Source organism: Abramis brama (genome assembly GCF_963993115.1).
Source record: "Abramis brama genome assembly, chromosome: 13".
NCBI classification, from domain to species: domain Eukaryota; kingdom Metazoa; phylum Chordata; class Actinopteri; order Cypriniformes; family Leuciscidae; genus Abramis; species Abramis brama.
In genome coordinates this window covers 1,595,395-1,617,801 of record NC_139975.1, presented here as the reverse complement: position 1 = coordinate 1,617,801, position 22,407 = coordinate 1,595,395, and the positions used below count along the sequence as shown (strand labels likewise).

General features: G+C 39.4%; 2 protein-coding genes across 4 annotated transcripts; both read left to right on the top strand.

Annotated features, from left to right (window-relative positions):
* Positions 1-5,046: 5,046 nt before the first annotated feature.
* tmem107 (transmembrane protein 107) lies at positions 5,047-10,993 on the top strand. Of its 2 annotated transcripts, none has more exons than XM_084134046.1 (6): positions 5,047-5,114; positions 7,641-7,735; positions 8,292-8,359; positions 8,627-8,727; positions 9,788-9,884; positions 10,733-10,993. In XM_084134046.1, exons 2-6 carry the CDS (start codon positions 7,649-7,651, stop codon positions 10,785-10,787), a joined length of 408 nt encoding a protein of 135 aa, XP_083990172.1. In that variant the 5' UTR covers positions 5,047-5,114; positions 7,641-7,648; the 3' UTR covers positions 10,788-10,993. The 2 variants fall into 2 exon arrangements, with proteins under 2 accessions (XP_083990172.1, XP_083990173.1); XM_084134047.1 differs by having other exon boundaries at positions 5,062-5,117; positions 7,628-7,735.
* Positions 10,994-11,411: 418 nt separating this feature from the next.
* aurkb (aurora kinase B) lies at positions 11,412-17,182 on the top strand. Of its 2 annotated transcripts, XM_084132511.1 has the most exons (9): positions 11,412-11,639; positions 11,994-12,032; positions 12,183-12,222; positions 12,447-12,480; positions 12,628-12,816; positions 14,197-14,335; positions 14,922-15,070; positions 15,219-15,393; positions 16,703-17,182. In XM_084132511.1, exons 1-9 carry the CDS (start codon positions 11,634-11,636, stop codon positions 16,883-16,885), a joined length of 954 nt encoding a protein of 317 aa, XP_083988637.1. In that variant the 5' UTR covers positions 11,412-11,633; the 3' UTR covers positions 16,886-17,182. The 2 variants fall into 2 exon arrangements, with proteins under 2 accessions (XP_083988637.1, XP_083988638.1); XM_084132512.1 differs by lacking the exon at positions 11,994-12,032 and having other exon boundaries at positions 11,570-11,639.
* Positions 17,183-22,407: the final 5,225 nt, after the last annotated feature.

The window sequence follows — 22,407 nt, the reverse complement described above, 5'->3', positions numbered from 1 at the left end:
TTTAAAAAAAAATTGAATAAAATGAAAGAAAAAAAAAGACTTTCAAATCACATGAGCCAATATTTTATTCACAATAGAACATAGATAACATAACAAATGTTTAAACTGAGAAATTGTACAATTGTATGCACAGAATGAGCTCATTTCAAATTTGATGGGCAATAAATGGCTGAAAAAGCAAGAAATTTTGAAAAGATTCAGCTGGGAGAACATCCACTATATATCCTAACTAATTAAGTTCATTGATATCAGGTCTATCATCTACAGTGCATAACATCATTCATCAAAAGAAACTGGAGAAGCACTGAGGCTTTCCTCTGAATATTTCGGGATAAGCTTGAAGAGTGTCGAGAACAGCGCCATCTTGAGGCAGGTCACATTCACTGCAGCCATGTTAATGAGCAGCTGTTTAATCCATTCAGCACAAATAAAAGCCTGACAACGCTAAATATTCAGTTTTCTGATCATATAATTCACATATTAAAGTGTGGCAATAAATTAAATGTTACAATTATATTAATACTACTTATAAAAATACCAACAGAATTGCTTGATGCAAGTAAATTTTGGTCTAATTATTTTATGGTTTCTGCTGCTTATGTGTCAGAATATATGAGCATGTAACATAGGCTATAGGCTTATTTATATATATATATATATATATATATATATATATATATATATATATATATATAAATAAGATGACCATTAGATGATATAAATAAGATGACCATTAGATGACAGGCAGACTAGTCTTTGTGAAGGACGCATGAATCAAGCCACGTACAAGGTTGTCCTGGAAGAACACTTGCTTCCTTCTGCTCTGACAATGTTCCCCAACTCCGAGGATTGGGTTTTCCAGCAATGCCACACACACAGCCAGGTCAAGGTGTGGATGGAGGACCACCAGATCAAGACCCTGTCATTGCCAGCCCAATCTCCAGACCTGAACCCCATTGATCAAGAGGAAGATGGATGGTCACTCACAACCCATCAAACACAGCCGAGCTGCCTGAGTTTCTGCACCAGGAGTAGCTTAAAGTCACCCAACATCACTGTGAAAGACTGGTGGAGAGCATGGTTATTCCGAAAATCAGGGTTATTCCCAGAGAATGTGTAATAAGGGGAGAACTTCCACTCTCAGTAAACTTCCGGCTTCTGAACTGGTTGCAGTTCCACTCTGGCTCCACATGAGGGCGCTCACAGGACGAGTGCAGAATGAATGGAGGTCTATGGCGCTATACCCCTCAAAATCCACTTTTCTCAGGATATAATTTGTTTGTCTACTAATTTGAATGTTGTATTCGAAAGGAGATGCAGAGAAATTACACATTGCTGGGTGTTAGATTTTTTAGAGTCACTTATTTGCTTTAAAAAGTCTTTTAAAATGTCAATGACGTCATACACATCGTACGACCAGAGATACTGCTTTACGGCAATCCTTCAGTCACTTTGGTGCTTTCGCGCTCTGCACTTTCTTTCCTCTCGAGGCATCGACAACACAGCTGACACAGGCAAACACACAACACAGCTGACACAGGCAAACACACAACACAGCTGACACAGGCAAACACACAACACAGCTGACACAGGTAAACACACAACACAGCTGACACAGGTAAACACACAACACAGCTGACACAGGCAAACACACAACACAGCTGACACAGGCAAACACACAACACAGCTGACACAGGCAAACACACAACACAGCTGACACAGGCAAACACACAACACAGCTGACACAGGCAAACACACAACACAGCTGACACAGGCAAACACACAACACAGCCGACACAGGCAAACACACAACACAGCCGACACAGGCAAACACACAACACAGCCGACACAGGCAAACACACAACACAGCCGACACAGGCAAACACACAACACAGCCGACACAGGCAAACACACAACACAGCCGACACAGGCAAACACACAACACAGCCGACACAGGCAAACACACAACACAGCCGACACAGGCAAACACACAACACAGCCGACACAGGCAAACACACAACACAGCCGACACAGGCAAACACACAACACAGCCGACACAGGCAAACACACAACACAGCCGACACAGGCAAACACACAACACAGCCGACACAGGCAAACACACAACACAGCCGACACAGGCAAACACACAACACAGCAGACACAGGCAAACACACAACACAGCTGACACAGGTAAACACACAACACAGCAGACACAGGCAAACACACAACACAGCCGACACAGGCAAACACACAACACAGCCGACACAGGCAAACACACAACACAGCAGACACAGGTAAACACACAACACAGCTGACACAGGCAAACACACGTGCTAGAAGAGCTTCTGTTTTGTTGTTTTAAAAGACCATCAAGCATATCTCTGGTCGTAATCAGTCCTTCACTGACCAATCAGCGTTCATTAGCAGAATGCTAGCGTGTTATGGGCAACAACAACTCGACCTGTAAGAATCGAAAGGACATAAGTACTCGTTCATTCAACTTTCGACCTATAACCCATGTTGAACTTGCAAAACCTACAATCAAATCTGAGATTTCTCAACGGCAGTCGGGTGAAAGAGACACATTTAGCCGTCTAGCTCCATAGACTCCCATTCATTCTGCACTCATGGGCGATCGCCCCCAGTGGAGCTCTGGTGGAACTACAACCACAATTCGGTACAATAGGACTTAATAGGGAGTGGGCAGGCTCTCCGTAGACGGGATATGTTAAGAAATTCAACAAAGAAGATGCACACCAATTTTCGACTTCATGGATCACGTGGTTGCAGAGTTATAATGGGCTTTTAGTTGTAACGCCCCCTATTGGTGGAATTGTGTGAAACTTGGTGTGCGTCCTCAGAATGTCCTGTAGTGTTGGTGTGTTAAGTTTCGTTAAGCAGATTTAGGTCAACTCGTAAAAACAACCATTGCCTGACCAATTAATTAACTTGAATTTGCAATGCTTTGACGAATCATAGTTCTTTTGGTGGCTGTTTCCCAGAGCTGTCCCATGATGCTGTGCGCCTACTATGGTGAACATTGGACCAACCGCCTTGGAGGAATTTAAGAAAATAGTTTTTTGGGAAAATTGTATAGGCGGAAATTAAAGGTGCTCTAAGCGATCCCGGGAGACGTTACTTCTTGTTGACATTCGAATTGTTGTCAAACAAAACGGAGGCTAGCTAGACCCTCCCTCTTCCTCATCCCGTCTCCTCCCTCCTCCCTTCCGGCATAAAGGAAAGTCAAAATAGTCACTACAAACAAAGTTAAGCTTTACTGATACTTCATTCAATGTGTAATGTCACCAAGTTAGATAAATGCTTTTATATATTGCAGAACAGAATGCAGAAAAAGAAACATTATCTTAAAATCGTTTCGCCACCTGAGGTTATAACTATAGCTCCCATACAAGGACGCAATAATAACAAGATAACGTTTGTAACAGTATTAGCATTTAATGTCCCATTGAGCTGTGTCCAGGCGTGCTCTTTTGCGCCATCTACTGGTAGATTATAGCGGGTACAATTGTTTATGTTTGGGTTTCTGCCCGAGCCCATTTTGCTGAGACACATGCTGTCTGCAGGCTGTAGCTGCCGGTTAGCTCCACTAAGAATGAAAGAAACGTGAAAATTTGAGATAAAATTATAAAATAAGAGAGAAAGAAGATAGAGAAGAAGATAAAGGATTATTTAGCCCCCTCCGGGATGTCAGCTCACGAGGTTCGTGTTCTTTAAATGTTTTTTCTGTGATTAATGTCTTATCAACGAAGTTGTAACATTGGATAAGAACAAGCTCTGATATCTTGGTTTTTTTTTAATGTTGTTTTCTTTTGTGAGCAGTTCTCACGGGTTGTCAAGACCAGAATAAACCCTGTTTTATGACTCTACATCGTGCGTTCGTTGATCCTTGAGGGTGCTACAACGTTAGCTTCGCGTTTCCCAGTGAGCATAAACAACGGCGGCGTCGTAAACAAATTTAGTCAAAGTTGTCAATAGCCTATAAATGAACATTCAAATTCATAACAAACAGTGGATGAAAACAATCATTCACACAAATTGTCGCCCTACTGTGAATTTGCTTGATCATTTGCAATAGAGATTGATCGCTAGCTGCTAGAAACATGTTGTATTCACCAAAGTTAACGCTGACTGCATAGTTCTAGCTAATGACATCCTTGTGTTGGTTTGGCGAACATGAACGTCAGTTTAGAAGAAAAATGGATTTACCTGTTCTGCAAAAACAGAGCAACTGAATGTCGGATTGGAAGCCGTTCTGCCGGCGGAGTTCTCCCACCTTTCGAAGGTTTTTCCGATGTAAATTCGGGACTTCGCGTGTCCCTCATCCTTGTCCCTCTTCTTTGCAATTTGTTCATCGGAACGTCGTCTCTTTGGTCGTGTGTCGGCCATAATTCAAACTTCCCTCTTCATGCTTCTCTGTTCTCTCTCCTCCACACACCCTTCACGTGAACGCGCACTAACCCCCCCCAAACCCCGCCCTCAAATACTGCTTGTCGGTGATTGGCTGGAACTCTGTTTGTTGTGTTTCGTGGTGCGGGTGAGCCCAGTTTGTTTTTGTTGCCGTTTGTGGAGCCTGTGGTGTCTAGAGAGACCGCGGTTTTTTTACAGTGTGTTCAGGGGACAGGCAGCGAGCGGATAGTGAGGAGATGTTTGCTGGATGTGACAAAAAAATTTTGGCCTAAAAAACGCGTTGCATCACTTACAGCACCTTTAAATCACAGATATACATAACACTGTTGAAGGGTTTGGTTCCCTTAGGATTCAAAAAGTTTGATCCGAAATGTGAATTGCTTTATCATAGCGCCACCTACTGTCGGACGAGCGTGTATGTGTGTGTGTGTGCGTGTGTGTCTGAGTATTTGGTGCACTATTTTGTGTCTCTGTGATTTACGATTTCTGATGCCCATTCATTTTTAAGGCAGAAAAATAAGGAAGAAAATCAGAACAAACACAATAGGGTTCCAGCACCTTCAGTGTGTGTGTGTGTGTGTGTGTGTGTGTGTGCTACTCCTCGTCGGCAGGGGGCGATATGAGCTCAGCATGGAGTTCAGACCGTTGCTGTAGTAACGCTGACATGCGCGTCTGTGGCTGAACATGTGAGTGTAAATAAATCTCTTCTCACTGAAGTTTATCTTCACTAATAAAGCGCAAGGGTCATTTAAATAACTGCAACACACATTCATAAAGTTATGAACAGATTTAGAGCGAGACCGCGACTAGAGGAGAAAGTAATGGACTGTATGATGTTATTGTGTTTGTGTGTGTGAGTTATGGATGTGTTGTTGTTGTTGTTCGTACTGTAGGTGTGTTTATCTGTATGTGTGTGTGTGTGTGTGTGAGTTATGGATGTGTTGTGTTCGTACGGTAGATGTGTTTATGTGTGTGTGTAGTATCGCTGTGTGTGTGTGGGTTATGGATGTGTTGTTGTTGCTCATTCTGTAGGTGTGTTTATCTGTATGTGTGTGTGTGTGTGTGTGTGTGTGTTCATACTGTAGGTGTGTGTGTGTGTTCATACTGTAGGTGAGTGTGTGTGTGTGTGTGTGTTATAACACACACACACACACACACACACACACACACACACACACACACACACACACACACACACTCTAGGTGTGTGTGTGTGTGAGTTATGGCTGTGTTGATTGATTAATTGATTGAAAACTTTATTGAACAACAACAACAATCAACACGAAGTGTTCAAAAGGATAAAAAAACACAAAAAAGCCCAAAGGCTTGTTTCCATTGTGGTCCTTATGATGGAAGATGAGTAACAGTACATGGACTAACAACATTGAGGACAAAGAAGAAAGGGAGCATACAAATAAATAAATAATAATAATACAAATAAAATAATACTGATAAAAACAAAAACAAAAACAAATGAATCAAGGACTAAATTCCCAGATAGACAAACAGACACACAAGCAGATAATACAGTATTCCTACTACTTCAAGGATTTCTATTTCCTTTCTTCTTCTTTTTTCTTTTTTTCCTTTATAAGTTTAATAACCAATTTTTATTGAAGATTTAAAATGATAATATGAAGAGCTCAACAGTTTAAGGTTTGAAGGTGAACTATTCCACAAGACAGCTGCAGAGAATAGGGAAGAGTACTTTCCCACACGGCTCCTAAAGCGGCAGGGCCTGTAACCTGTGGAGCTCCCCCTGGTGCAGTAATTGTGCGTATCACTAATTTTTGAAAAGTAATCACATAAATACTTGGGTGCCAGATTATTTCTTATTTTATAAACTAAACACAGTTTAAGTTGAGAAACCCTCTCCTCCACTCTGATCCACCCAAGACTGGAGAAATGGTCCGCAAGAAGATGAGTTCTAGGGTGTAATTTAAGGATCACTCTGATTAGTTTATTCTGACAGATCTGTAGCTTGTCTTTAAGGCCTTTAGTAATGCCTGTGTAGATGTACAGGCGTAGTCAAGATGACATTGAACAAGCGCATCGGCCAGGATTTTCAAGGTTTTACTATCTAAAAGGCTGGATATTCTTGCTAGGAACTTAGTCCTTTGGCTTACCTTTGAGATGATTTTTCGGGCCATAAGCTCACCTGATAATTTGTTATCTAGTACACAGCCCAAGTAAGTAACTGCTTCCTTGGCTGTAATTTCAACATTACCTACGACTACCCTAAACCCCATAGACTTTTTCAGTTTATCTCTGAACCCAAAAAGAAATGACTCTGTTTTGCTGAGGTGGAGAGACAGCTTGTTGTCTGTTAGCCAAACACTGAGGTTAAGGAGTTCTGAACTAAGCAGCCTTTCCACCTCTGATTTGTCTTTATAAGAGACTAGAATAGCTGAGTCATCTGCAAATAAAAACAAATTACCGTCTATAGCTGACGACATATCATTAACATATAATTAAAAAAAAGAGAGGACCCAAAATAGTCCCCTGGGGAACTCCACAAGTTAATCTAAGAGGTGATGACAAGGTCCCTTCCACATCTACCGCCTGTTCTCTGCCCAGGTATGACCTCACCCACTGAAGAGATGCTGGAGAAAAGCCTAGGGCTTTTAGTTTGTTCAAAAGGACATCATACTGAACCGTATCAAAGGCCTTTTGAAGGTCTATTAACACCGTGCCACAATAATTCCCCTTCTCTACCTCTTTCCTAATGAAGTCTGTAAGATAAAGCAGGCAGGTATCAGTGGAATGGGCCTTTCCAAAACCTGATTGGAAGTCAAATAAAAGATTATGTTCTGCTAAATAACTGTCTATTTGCTCATAAATTATCCTTTCCACAATTTTTTATATTGAACACAAGATAGATACAGGGCGAAAATTTCCAGGATCAGATTTGTGCCCCTTTTTAAATAAAGGTCTCACTCTTGCCACCTTAAATTTACTGGGGAAATTATTTTTTTCAATAGATAAATTAATAAGATAAGTTATGACAGGAGTGATTATTTCAGCAGCATCCTTAAGAAGGATGTTGTTGTTTTTCATACTCTAGGTGTGTGTGTGTGTGTAGTATCGCTGTGTGTGTACTGTAGTATCGCTGTGTGTGTGTGTGTGTGTGTGTGTGTAGTATTGCTGTGTGTGAGTTATGGTTGTCTTGTTGTTGTTTTTCATACTCTATGTGTGTGTGTGTGTGTGTGAAGGCATCGGGATGTCTGTGGTGAAGAGTCTCGTTCCTGCGCGCTTCCTCACACTCTCCGCACACCTGGTCATCATCATCACCATCTTCTGGTCTCGCGTGAGGACACACACACACACACACACACACACACACACACACACACACACACACACACACACACACACACACACACACACACACACACACACACACACACACACACAGCCATGTTTATGTGATTTGTGAGGACATTCCATAGGCGTAATGGTTTTTATACTGTACAAACTGTATATTCTATCCCCTTACACTGCCCCTATCCCTAAACAGGAAACATTCTGCATTTTTACATTAAAAAAAAACACTGCTTAGTATGTTTTTAAAGCCATTTGAAAAATGAGGACCCCCAAAATGTCCTCATAAATCACATATTTTCCAGAGTGTCCTCATTTGCAGGTGTGTTATCATAAAAATGTCCTCAGTTGTCATGAAAACAAGTGCACACACACACACACACACACACACACACACACACACACACACACACACACACACACACAGACAGACAGACACACAAACAAACACAGCTTCTGCTTAGGGAGTAAATTGACAGAACTCAGACAGTGTGTGTGTGTGTGTGTGTGTGTGTGTGTGTGTGTGTGTGTGTGTGTTACAGGAGAATAACATCCAGTCATGTCTGCCTCTGGATTTCACTGAGGAACAGTTCAGAACAGAAGACACACGGTAAAACACTACAGTTCAGAATCACATCTCTATTTGTCAGCTCATATCAATAAAAGTAGAGAAAATATCATAAACAAAAGCATAACGTACAAGAAACGTGTAGAAAAATTAACACAGGAATATAAATATAACACAATGTAGAAAATAGAAGTATATATATATAATGTCAAACAGCTGGTGTTTTTTGCAGGATGTAAGCGTTCAGTCGATCTCTGATGATGCTCTTGTGTGTGTGTGTGTGTGTGTGTGTGTGTGTGTGTGTGTCAGGCTGGTGGTGGCCCTGTCGGTGACTCTGGCTCTGTTCCTCATTGAACTGGCTGGATTTCTGTCGGGAAGCTCCATGTTCAACAGTAATCAGGCGCTTCTGTGTATCCTTACATCAGTCAGTCCAACACCTGAGCAATGAACCGCTTCACTGGACCATTCATCTCTGCTCTGAACGTCTCATCTGATTGGCTGAGGTGTTTCTCTGAACGTCTCATCTGATTGGCTGAGGTGTTTCTCTGATTGGCTGAAGTGTTTCTCTGAATGTCTCATCTGATTGGCTGAGGTGTTTCTCTGTACGTCTCATCTGATTGGCTGAGGTGTTTCTCTGATTGGCTGAAGTGTTTCTCTGAATGTCTCTGATTGGCTGAGGTGTGTCTCTGAATGTCTCTGATTGGCTGAGGTGTTTCTCTGAATGTCTCTGATTGGCTGAAGTGTTTCTCTGAATGTCTCTGATTGGCTGAAGTGTTTCTCTGAATGTCTCTGATTGGCTGAAGTGTTTCTCTGAATGTCTCTGATTGGCTGAGGTGTGTCTCTGAATGTCTCTGATTGGCTGAGGTGTTTCTCTGAATGTCTCTGATTGGCTGAAGTGTTTCTCTGTTTGGCTGAAGTGTTTCTCTGAATGTCTCTGATTGGCTGAAGTGTTTCTCTGAATGTCTCTGATTGGCTGAAGTGTTTCTCTGAATGTCTCTGATTGGCTGAGGTGTGTCTCTGAATGTCTCTGATTGGCTGAGGTGTTTCTCTGAATGTCTCTGATTGGCTGAAGTGTTTCTCTGTTTGGCTGAAGTGTTTCTCTGAATGTCTCTGATTGGCTGAAGTGTTTCTCTGAATGTCTCTGATTGGCTGAAGTGTTTCTCTGAATGTCTCTGATTGGCTGAGGTGTGTCTCTGAATGTCTCTGATTGGCTGAGGTGTTTCTCTGAATGTCTCTGATTGGCTGAAGTGTTTCTCTGATTGGCTGAGGTGTTTCTCTGAATGTCTCTGATTGGCTGAGGTGTTTCTCTGAATGTCTCTGATTGGCTGAGGTGTTTCTCTGAATGTCTCTGATTGGCTGAAGTGTTTCTCTGATTGGCTGAGGTGTTTCTCTGAATGTCTCTGATTGGCTGAATGTTTCTCTGTATGTCTCATCTGATTGGCTGAGGTGTTCTCCTGAACGTCGGCTCAGCTCTGGTCTCTCACTCCAGCGCCTGCGTCAGTTTGTCCTTCTTTGTGTTCCAGCAATGGCCCTGCTGGACCTACTGGATCATATTCAGCCTCTGCAGGTCCGTCTTCTCCTTACACATTTTCATTCATTAGTATTAAAGTGCCCTATTATTCTTGTTCAGATATTCCCTCTCATGCAGTGTGTATTAAAGCTGTTTGTGAATGTAAAAGATGCAGATAAATTTTAGTTTTTGTCTCCCAAAAGAACGAATCGATTCTGAACTGAAACGAGTCGTCAGTAATTCAGTCTCACTTTCTATGTAGGTTTGTAACTAATTAGCATAATGCCAGCCTGTGGTCTTGATTGGCTGAGCAGCGTCTCTTAGCTCCGCCCTCAAACACTGTAGTGTATCTGAGACTGGAAGAGTTTGGTTTGTGTTGTTCATGTGGAGAAGACGCTGTTTTCTGAGATTGATACGGTAAAACACACGTCATCGTTACTGTTCGTATCACTGAGATCAAGAGCTGAGATTCAGATATGATAATGAGCGTTTGCTTTCTGACCAATCAGAGCAGAGCAGCTCTCAGAGAGGCGGGGCTTAGAGAGACTGAAGCGTTTCAGACACTGAGAGGAAAGAGATTATGAGGACATTAAAGTGTTGTTGATCTTTGATGAATGTGAAGCTGTTGTAGGAGAAACTAAACAACATTAGGAGCCTTTAATAGAGTATAATAGGGGCACTTTAAAACCATTTCAAGTATTATATATTAAGCTTTCCTGTAGCTCAAATAGTTTTGACTAACAAGTGTCCAACAAATGCATGATTGTAAAATATAAATGCATTATTTCTACACATGCTTTGGTATATAAAAATGGTTAATGTATTGAATATGGACATTTTTCATCTGAATGGAGCTGCATTAGTCATAATTCGTCATTTGTTGTGTGTGTGTTTGTGTGTGACAGTGTGTTTCCAGCGCTCTTCGAGTTCTTTCTGCTCATTTCACTGAAGTCAGTGTGAGATTCTTCAGCACATGAAGACCCTGCAAAAGAAAACACTCGATTAAGAGTGTGTCGGACAGACAGAGACGGTCTCGTGTTCTCCTCAGTGTTTTACTCTCGTTAACTCTTCATCTGGAGATATGGAGAGATTTGTAGATGTTTCACTGTTCTGTGTGTTTTAGAAAGGAATTAAATGTACATTTTCACAGTGAATTTGTGTGCATTGTTGTCTTTTATAGTTTTGAGGACTTAATATGCTATTTTATACAAAGAAATTGTACACATATTTATTGAAGCCTATTTCTGCGACATGGAAATCAGAATTTCACAAAAAGTAAAAATTGTGATCTAAAATGTCAAAATGATGACATTTAAAGTTGAAAAAATGAGATAAAAATAATAATTATGAACTGATGACTATTAATGTCGAAACTATGACTTAGTATCTTATACTTTCTACTTTTTATGTCATAATTACGAATATATTGTTGTCTCTTGACTTATGTGTCGGAAATTAGATTTCACTACATACAAAAATGGTATTATACATTTATGTTGAGTACATGTACAAATGTACAGGAAATAGATATATATTTTAATTTCACACACAGTTTTAAATCTTATATGAATATGATGTGAAAATGTACAGTCTATGGTACTGTGCCGCTGTTTGTGTAAAAGCTCTGAGGCGGGGCCAAAGTGATTGGCAGGTCGCGGCCCAATGAATGTTCTCTTTAACAGGCCAATCAGCGATGAGTGTACGGCGGTTGGGCCAATAGCAGAACAGCTGGGTTTCATTTTAAATCCAGGCGGTTAAACGGAAGAGCTGAGCCGCAGATACAAGAACAACAGAGGAATCTTCATCATGCAGGTATAATAAGCGCATATTGATCATTTATTTTCAGTATAAATGCATTTATATATATTTATATGTGTATGTAGGAGATGTTAGTGTAGCGGAGGGATTGATCTGTATCAAATCAAGGTCTTAAGCGTCATTGTCCGAGTGAAACTACGAGTAACGTACTAAATTAACTCGGACGTTATATATTATATTAGTAATACTTGTATTTATTTTGGTTAAGTTACCCATATGTGAGCTGTCTTATTCTTATTGATATAAGTGCCTTATTTTTTCAGTGTTGTCTTATTTTTATTGATGGACGTGCTTTACTTGTTCAGTGTGTGCTGAGTTTTAAGATATTTTTGTGTTTCTTTTAATCAGAATAAAGAGAACAGGGAACCCAGAGCTCTGCAAACACAGGTGACACAAACAATAACATGATATTTATATTAATTTAGCGAGTCATAGTGCAGTTTACAGAGATCACGTGCTCTTCTTCTCCAGCTCTAACGTTACGTCACTGCTGTGTGTCTGATGCTCATGTTGTGTGTGTATGTGTGTGTGTTTCAGACAGCTGGTGAGATGAATCCAGACACACACACTGTTTCAGGTAAAACCTTGAGAATGTGCCACGAACAAACCCTCTTTATAAACTAACTATAAAGATGTGGATGATGGCACTATGGCTGAAGGTGGTTTCAAAGATACTTTACTGTGAAACTGTTCGGTGCACCAGATTATAAATGATCTCAATTCTCACAGACGTACTAAAACACCATTCTTGTTGCGTGTGATTGTTTAAACCATGATCACTGATAGATAGTCTTCTTTCAGGTCCTGGGAGAGTTCCAGTGAAGTCGAGCTCAAAGTGAGTTCACTGTAAAACTACTGTGTGAATATGAAGTTACACTTGATCAGTATCTTGGTGTAAGAGCGTTTAGATGTGTGTACTGGAGAACGAGCCCGAAACACTGAGGAAAAACATCAGTGTGTTTAATAATAACTGCTGTTCCAGGAAGTTCTCCATTAAAGACTTCGACATCGGGCGTCCGCTGGGAAAGGGCAAGTTCGGGAACGTGTATCTGGCCAGAGAGCGCAAGCTGAAGGCCGTCGTGGCGCTGAAGGTCCTGTTCAAGTCTCAGATGGAGAAGGAGGGAGTCGAGCATCAGCTGAGGAGAGAGATCGAGATCCAGTCGCACCTCAGGTGTGTGTGTGTGTGTGTGTGTGTGTGTGTGTGTGTGTGTGTGTTGAGCTGTGGATGCTATTCCTTCATGTCGATTTAGATTTAGTTTTAGTCTTTTGACTAAAATGCCATTTAGTTTGTCATATTTTAGTCATCTGAATTGTTTTAGTTGACGAAGTTCAATAATATTTTAGCCAACTAAATCTACAGTAGATTTAGTTGACTAAAATCTAATGGGTTTTAATTAAATTGTAATGCATTTATTTAGAATTTTTCTTAAATTTCCAAACCCGTTATATACTCTTGAGTAAACATCTAGGCCTATTAACCTTGAACATGTAATACAGACACAGATTTAACTGCTGTGACATTAAAAATATCTTAATTAAATAAAACCACCTCCTTCTTTTCAATGAATGATATATGCTTTTTTTTATAACAACTTGCATACATCATTCTTTTAAGCAGACATACTGTATTTATTTGTATAAATTAAATATAATTAATCCTTATTAAAGCAGTGAATGCTTTTCTCTTTTTCTTTAGTTGTTTGATTAATATTCAGGGCACAGACGGCATTAGGTTTATTACGCACTGTCACTTTAAGACTGAATGCGCTGATGCACATCTGATATTCTCACATTGTTTACGTTCTGTTAAGACACAACCGTCTGTGTTTATATATCTATCTATATATATATATCTATCTATATATATATATATATATATATATATATATATATATATATATATATATATCTCTCTCTCTCTCTCTCTCTCTCTCTATATATATATATATATATATATATATATATATATATATATATATATATATATATATATATATATATATATATATATATATAATCTCTCTCTCTCTCTCTCTATATATATATATCTCTCTCTCTCTATATATATATATATCTCTCTCTCTATATATATATCTATCTATCTCTCTCTATCTCTCTCTCTCTCTCTCTATATATATATATATCTCTCTCTCTCTATATATATATATATCTCTCTCTCTATATATATATCTATCTATCTCTCTCTATCTATATATATATATATATATATATATATATATATATATATCGTTTAATGACACCAGCATCAAGCGCATGACGACTCGTGTCCCGCCGGGTATATCAGCACGTGGCGCTTGTTCTGACTGGATCTCTTCTAAAATTGTCCGTACCTAAAATTTGTATCTAGTTTTTATTCGGTGACAAAAATGTTAATAGATTTTCTTCATTGCTTTTGTCATTCAAAGTTATTGTCTCGTCTGCGTCTGTGAAAAAATGTCGTTGACGAAAATGACAAATTATTGGTCAACGAAATTAATACTGGTTGTGATATGATCCTGATGTGTGTGTGTGTGTGTGTGTGTGTGTGTAGGCATCCAAACATCCTGCAGTTCTACAACTACTTCTACGACGACTCGCGTGTGTATCTGATCCTGGAGTTCGCGCCGCGCGGAGAGATGTACAAGGAGCTCCAGCGCTGCGGACGCTTCGATGACCAGCGCACCGCCACCGTGAGTGATCTCTCACTCTCTCTCACACACACACACACACACACCGCTATCATGGTCTGTCAGGGTTCGTTCAAGGTGCTCAAAGTACTTGGATTTTACGTTTTTAGTCCTGGGAAAACCCTTGAAAAATTCCGTATTTACGAAGAGGTACTTGAAAAATGCTTGACTTATTTAAATGCAATATTGGAATTTTTTTTTTTTAAACATAAATACAATCTTTTCACGCAAAAGTAACGCTGCAGGCCGTCTGATAAACCCCCATCTGGCCTTTTCTCGATAAGTATGTCAACATTATAATAGAAAATGTTATTTATTGAACTATAATAGCCATTATAAACGTTGTAATTAATATATACTATTAAATACGTTGTATTTTGGATACCTCATATCTGTAATTTGAGTTTAATAAATACTAAAGATATTGCTTGAGTGAGATCTCTGATTGTAGTCCTGGAAAACCAAAAAAGTAGTGCTTGGAAGTCTTTTTCCAGTATCTGTACGAGCCCGGTCTGTTGTGCGCACTGATGCTGATCTGTGTGTGTGTGTGTGTGTGTGTGTGTGTGTGTGTGTGTGTGTGTGTGTCCAGTACATGGAGGAGCTGGCGGACGCTCTGAACTACTGTCACGAGAAGAAGGTGATCCACCGAGACATCAAGCCTGAGAACCTCCTGCTGGGCTTCAGAGGAGAGCTCAAGATCGCAGACTTCGGCTGGTCCGTCCATGCGCCGTCGCTACGGTAACACACACACACACCCCATAATAATGCGTTTCTACAAACTCAAGGTCACTTTACAATATGATACAAAGAAACAGTACAGATAAACTGAACTGACCGACCGTTACAAGATCATGCAGTGCTTTGAACATGGTTGTGTGTGTTTCAGACGCCGCACCATGTGTGGCACGCTGGACTACCTGCCGCCGGAGATGATCGAGGGACACACACACGATGAGAAGGTGGACCTGTGGTGTATCGGCGTGCTGTGCTACGAGTGTCTGGTGGGAAACCCCCCGTTCGAGACGGCCAGCCACACCGAGACCTACAAGCGCATCACCAAGGTCGGCCTCTGCCTCTTATCTCTAGAGATGCACCCATATGAAAATATGCCTGATAATTCTTTATTTTTGAAAGCCGATAACCGATATATTGGCCGATAAATCTAAATCCAAATTTTATACAAATTGAGAGCCTGATTACAAGTCTCACCATGTTCCAAGTACACAACTATAACACTCTGATGATTTGATGTAGTCTATATGACTGCACATGTTGCACTGAACTCTATCTTCCTTTTTTTTAAAAGTGATTTCAATCATATTTCAAGCAATTTAAAAGCATCATGTTGAACAGTGCACGGGTTCGGGTTCTAAAGGCCCGGTTTCTCAATTTTTCTTAAGCTAAGACATTTCTTAGAGTGCAAGTCCAAATTCTAAACTTTTTCCAATATTTTTATATCAATTTTCTTTTACATAAGGAGAAATTTGCGTCATAGAACTCCTGCACATCTTACATGATAAACTCTTAATTTCCTCAAGTACATGTACAAATTGTATTTTTTATTTTTTTAGTAACAACAAAAACATCAACTTTAGAGAACTTGCAACTTGAGGATGCAAATCCTTATTAAAATAGTTATTGACAGATTTTTAAAGACATTCTTTTCAGTAATTTGCATTCTTAACTTTTGTCTTGTTCTTTTTAAGTTAAGAATACAAAAATGGAAAGTAAGAAAATTGAAGTTTAAATTAAATTCCATAAATTGTATGTGCAAGTGCAAATTCTTTTTTCTTTTTTTCTAATATTTTAATAACAAAATTGTTCAAGTTGTTATTATAAAACTTAAAGTGAGTCTCCATTTGTAGTTTTTACTGAAATTAAATTTCTGCAAAAACTCATATCACACAATCATGGTCTTATTTTTTTTTTTTACATTTATTGTTGATTGGTGTCACTTCAAAGAACTCGTGCAAGTCCCAAGTATTGCTAATACGTAATATGCTTTAATATTTTAAATGACCCAGTAACTTCTTTAAATATGATTAATTGGAGGTTTTGATGATTTCATAAAATTTTTATGTTATTTTCAAGCATTTGAGAATGCAAAGTATTCTTGACTGCTTTTTATTATTTTGTAGCTTTTGTTCTGGATGTTTGTTGAATACCCGTGTGTGTGTGCGTGTGTGTGCGTGTGTGTGCGTGCGTGTGTGTGTGTGTGTGTGTGTGTGTGTGTGTGTGTGTGTGTGCGTGTGTGCGTGTGTGCGTGTGTGCGTGTGTGCGTGTGTGCGTGTGTGCGTGTGTGCGTGTGTGCGTGTGTGCGTGTGTGCGTGTGTGCGTGTGTGCGTGTGTGCGTGTGTGTGTCTGTCTCAGGTGGATCTGCAGTTTCCTAAAGTGGTTTCTGACGGCGCTCGTGACCTGATCTCGAAGCTGCTCCGCCACAGTCCCTCCATGCGTCTGCCGCTCAGGAGCGTGATCGAGCACCCGTGGGTCAAAGCAAACTCACGCAGAGTCCTGCCGCCCGTCTACAACCCACAGGCCGTCGCACACCACTGATGACGTCAGCGCAAGGACCTGAGTGAGGCACTCGGAGCCGCTGGTTCACTTCACTGGTGGTTTGTACTGTCACACATAATGTCAAAAACACGTGTGTGATTATTTGGATCAAGATCTTTGACTGTTAATGAGTTTGAGATGTCTGATGTAAATGACCTGTAGAGTTTGTTCTCTGCTGTTTTACACACTCTTGTACAGCTGTAGTTCTGTTCTTATTCATGTGGTGTTTCTGTCTTCTATGAATGTGTGTCTTGTGCTGAACCTGTCAAATTATATTAAAGTAAGCGCTTTCTAGTGTGTTTGGTGTTGTGGCGTCTTGATTTGCACTGATTGTTGAACTCCTGTACTGATTATCACCAGTTTTGCCTGTTGGTGAAAATGTCTGTTTCCATCCAAAGTTGGGAATTTAATTTATGCACAAAATTGGAATATGGAATAAAACATTTTGAGAAAAAAGCAGCGTTTCCATCCAAGAGAACAAAATCGTTACTCCCAGATAGGCTATATAAACACAGAAGACAAAGTCATTTATTTATAGTGTTTTTTACAACACAGAGTTTCAAAGCAGCTTTACAGAGATAACAGGAAAATAATGCAACAACGTTTGTTTCCAAAGCAAGATACAGATATAATGTAGAATAACTGTTTTTAAGAAAAGTCACTGTACTGTATATAAATGCTTCTGTCTCAGAGCGCGCAGACACACTGTCTCAGTTCTGGAAGGCGATTATACCGAAACACTGACAGTTTCAGAACCGATGCTGTGCGACGAGATCTGGTTAGTCCAGTCATGCATCCCATCGCAAAGTCACGTGAATTTGCTTCCATCGTAGTTTATGGGCATGTTTTCTTATTCAATATTCCCATATTTGTGCATAAATTCAATTCGCAACTTTGGATGGAAACACAGATAGTGAGCATCTCAAATGTCCTTTAGGAAAGCACTAACTAGTTCACAGTGAGTGGACATTTAACTTTTATAACGTAAAATATCGCAGAATGGCAGCTCTGCTTTCCTTTCGCCTGCTGGCTCATTCAGATCCACAATTTCATATTCGTCTTGGTGTAAAAATGTTTTGCTAGTATACAGTGTGCAAGAAGAACACAAAGATAATTAAACGATATTTTGCTGAGTGCTTTTATTGTGTTGGTACCTTTGCAGGTTTAGGACAGCTGACTCCTAACTTTTTTAAAGTGGTCAGTTTGCAGCAGGGACAGAAATCATATTTTTCAATAAGATTAAATTGATTTTTACCTTTTATGGGCATTCCTTTATAAGGGCTTAACTCAATGCAAATTGTCAAATTCTTACATTAAATCAAATTCTGTTTGAATAATAAGATACAAGGACTGTTAACAATTAAATGAAATCAGTATCAACAAAATCAATCTTTGTGCTGTGAGGAAACGGAAGCGGATTTAAATGCTTTTACACTGTTTAAAGCAGCTCAAAGGGACATGAATGCATTTAACCTGTAGTTACAAATACAGAAATTGATGTTTTAAACATAAAACGTTGAATATTAATATTATAAAAAAAATTTTTTTTTAAAGAGATACTTTGTTAAATTAAAGCCGCCAGTAGGTGGCAGCAAATCTCTGTTATTGAGCGAGTCATTGAGTTTCAACCGATTCATTCAAACGGCTGATTCATTCAGTAACGAAGCATTTGCCTGCGTCCCAATGTGCATACTATCCATCCTAAATACTATGTGACATTAGTAATTTTCAATACTATATAGGGCGGATAGTATGCACATTGGGACGCAGTCACGCAGACTGTCGTAATGAGCGAGTCATTGAATCATTCATTCAAACGATTCGTTCATTCAGTAATGAAACACCACCATCGCCATGTGTTGCTCAGAGTGGCAGAACAGTCCTGTGTCTTTGTTTGGAACTATTTTCATTGGCGAAGTGAAGCAAAAACAGGCAATGCTGTGTCTAAAAAGTAAGTCACTTAATATTATCTTCTTGTTTATTAATCTGTTGTATAAAAGCAATATCACATTTGTAATCGTGCTGATATTTAGAGAGAAAAAAACGCCACTCTTCGTGTGATATTAACTATATTAAAGTATATAAATATAAAAGACATACAGAGGTATTTTTGCCATTATCTTAAATATTGAGTAAGAAATATTGAATTGCATAATGCATTTTAATAAACTAAATCACGCAGTGAAAGTATGCACAAGCACACTGCAGGGTTGCCAACTTTGGGACTTTGGCTGGAGGGAGACTCTGTAAAACTTCAGTGCGCGCGCGGAGAAAAATTTTGCCAACCCTAATTTTAAAAATGTCGGTCCTTGATTACTTAGTATAAACCCTGATTTATGGGAAAAAAAAAAAAAAAAACGAATAGAATGGAAATGTGTTTTCAAAATGTACAATTAATTTATTGATTGACCGATTGATATAAAAAAAAATAAGATAGAGGTGATTAAATAACAAACATGTAAAACAACAACATCTAAACAATAAGAAATCTCAAAACAAAAGGGACACATAATGGTTACTCCACCTTCCCAGAAAACCACAACACCAGTTCCCCACATTAGGCCTGTTGTAGCCTGTGCCACAGTGTTGGCCTGCTTCACCACCTCTGCAGGAGCTCGCATCTGAAGCAGGGTTCAATCCGTTCCGTAATGCGTCTGTCACGTGACAAATGAACGAAAGACTCGGAAGGTAAAGTAATTATTTATGTTCCCTGTAAATTATTTGACTGCATTATTAGTCCAGTCATTTTAAGCCAAAATGGGGGTCAACCTTGAACAAATTGCAACAGAAGCAAACTCAACTGATTTTGTATCCTCAATATGTCCTGAGTAAGAAAAAAAAAGTCCCGGAGAATCCCATTAGAGGAAAGTTTCGAAAAAGACCCAAATATCGCCTATTCATACTTTTTCTTACGTGAAATTTAAAAAAAAAAAGAAGAGAAAAATTTTAACCTTTAGATATCACCATGAAAATTACTGAGTTGATTACTTACATCAAGACAAACAAAAAATGTATTACAAGTTTTTTGAAATTGTTTGTTAACATGGACAAACGGTGCATAATCATATTACGTATGTGCTAATTTGCATAAATACCACAACAGATCTAAACATTGGGTCTAGCCAGGAGAAAATGTCTTGTTGAATCTTGTTGACATATAACAGTAAAATACTTGATGTTAAGGTCTGAATGGAACCCATTACGGCTACCCATGAGCATTAATACACAGAGGCAGGAAGAAGTACTTTAGAAACCAGCCACTCTCGGTGGAGAGCAGCTGTGCTCGACTGCAGAATCCGACACGTGCGCCTTGCGCTCGATTTCTGACATACGTCAGCATGACATCAGAGCCAGGCGGACCGCACTCGACACATTTCTAACCGGCATGCATCTCTGCACTTCTGCGCAGATTTTGCTCATCTCAACATACAGACCCTTTCCAAAAAATTAGAATATTACATGAAATCACACAGTAATTACACAGTAATCCCATGGTCATTGAACCAGGTTTTGGTTATTTTGGCAGTGTGGGCAGGTGCAAATCCTGCTGGAAAATGAAGTCAGCATCTCCATAAAGCTTGTCTGCTGAAGGAAGCATGAAGTGCTCTGGACATGTCCTGGTAGACGGCTGCGTTGAGTGGACAGCACAGTGGACCAACACCAGCCGATGACATGGCTCCCCAAACCAACACAGACTGTGGAAACTTCACACTGGACTTCAAGCCTCTTGGATTGTGTGCCTCTCCATTCTTCCTCCAGACTCTGGGACCTTGGTTTCCAAATGAGAAATCTCATCAGAAAAGAGGACTTTGGTCCACTGTGCTTTATTAAATCCAGACTCAACGCAGCCGTCTACCAGGACATTCCCAGAGCACTTCATGCTTCCTTCATTTCCCAGCAGGATTTGCACCTGCCCACACTGCCAGAAGAACCAAAACCTGGTTCAGTGACCATGGTATCACTGTGTAATTACTGTGTGATTTCATGTAATATTCTAATTTTTTGAAATCCTGTTTTCGTGGGTTTTATGAGCTGGAAGCCCAAATTATGTACAAATAAACAACGAAATACTTGAAATCGTTTAAGTTGTGGGCCCTGAATCTATAATCTATGGAAGTTTAACGTTTTGAATGGAATTATGGAAATAAATAAACTTTTCCATGATATTCTAATTTTTTGGAAAGGGTCTGTATTACCAACACTCCACTGCGCTTTGGTGGAGGAGGAGGAACTACAAACACTTGTGAAAAGTGTAAAAAAAAACAACAACTACAAAACATGGCGGATGTGCGCGATCGATGGTGAGAGTTTTAGAGAAGTTTAACCTGATAGAAGAATATTTATTTATTGTTGCAGATTGACTGCAGATTAACGTGCTTCTGCATTTCTCTCCGATACTGTAGGAAATGAAATGAAATGTGGAGTATTTTATCTTTGACAAGATGATTGACAGGTCAGTTTGCGTGACAGGATGCTTGTAACTAAGCGATAGAGAGCAACCATTCGAGACGCAGTTGTATGACGTGATAGTGTGTCCCGAAGCTTGTGTACTCTTCTGCTACACACTCAAAAGTATCCACTTTTTCTTCACAAAAAGAGTACATGCTTTTAGGGCGTAGTATAAGTGTGTGAACTGAGACTCAGCACAAGTGTGGTCTGCCTTGCTCAGATGTGAATGATGCTGACATGTCAAAAAACACTGCTTAATGTTCATTGGTTTAAACGACCGTGATGTATTGTTCTCTTTTAAAATGTTTGATTTTAAAACTCTGATATCATGTTTTTATTTGTATAAATGATATGTGAATATTCCAAAACTCTCTGTCAGTGCAATCACTATATGGATTATTTGATTATTGTCATATTTAAAAATAAAAACATGTCTGTAGGCTAATTAAAGTAAACATTATTGATAAAACACGTCTTTCAAATGGAAATAAATAAGTACTTTTGGGTGTCTTGTTCATTATATTTATTTTCATATAAAAGCAGCAGAACTTAAATAACATCCAGTTTATCATCAACACAAGTGTGATCCACCTTTGCTCTCACAGGCTTGCCTGAACTTTACATTCCTCCCCATCACTGCATTCGCCTACTCTCACATACATCACAGGGCTCGCTAAATTTCAAAATCACTGGTAGCCCTTCGGGCAGGCACGCTTCATATTTTGGTAGCCCGAAATTAATTTTACTAGCCCAAATAAAAAGACAATTTTTAATGTAGAATATTGGTTAGGAGTCAAAGCATGAATCAAAAACTTTTTCAAAACACAAATATCAATAATTGGATATAAAACAATCAAATTAGAATCATCAATACAAATATGCATCTGGTTCTAACTGAACTGAAGTGTGTGTGACCAGTGTGAACATGAATCAGTGTGTGTCTGTGGCTCAGCCCCCAATGAGGGTATGATAAAAAAAAAAAAAAAAGGTAACACTTTAGTTTAGGGTCTAATGCTCACTACTAACTAGTGTCATTAACATGCAGACGGCAGGGTTTTATCATCACGGAGGTC

Excerpts from the sequence above, each read along its gene's own strand:
- aurkb (XM_084132511.1), top strand. Across the intron at positions 12,033-12,182 it reads CCAGAGCTCTGCAAACACAG|ACAGCTGGTGAGATGAATCC; the intron begins GTGACACAAACA and ends TGTGTGTTTCAG. Across the intron at positions 12,223-12,446 it reads AGACACACACACTGTTTCAG|GTCCTGGGAGAGTTCCAGTG; the intron begins GTAAAACCTTGA and ends GTCTTCTTTCAG.
- tmem107 (XM_084134046.1), top strand. The coding sequence starts at position 7,649 with ATGTCTGTGGTGAAGAGTCTCGTTCCTGCGCGCTTCCTCACACTCTCC. Across the intron at positions 7,736-8,291 it reads TCACCATCTTCTGGTCTCGC|GAGAATAACATCCAGTCATG; the intron begins GTGAGGACACAC and ends TGTGTGTTACAG. Across the intron at positions 9,885-10,732 it reads ATCATATTCAGCCTCTGCAG|TGTGTTTCCAGCGCTCTTCG; the intron begins GTCCGTCTTCTC and ends TGTGTGTGACAG.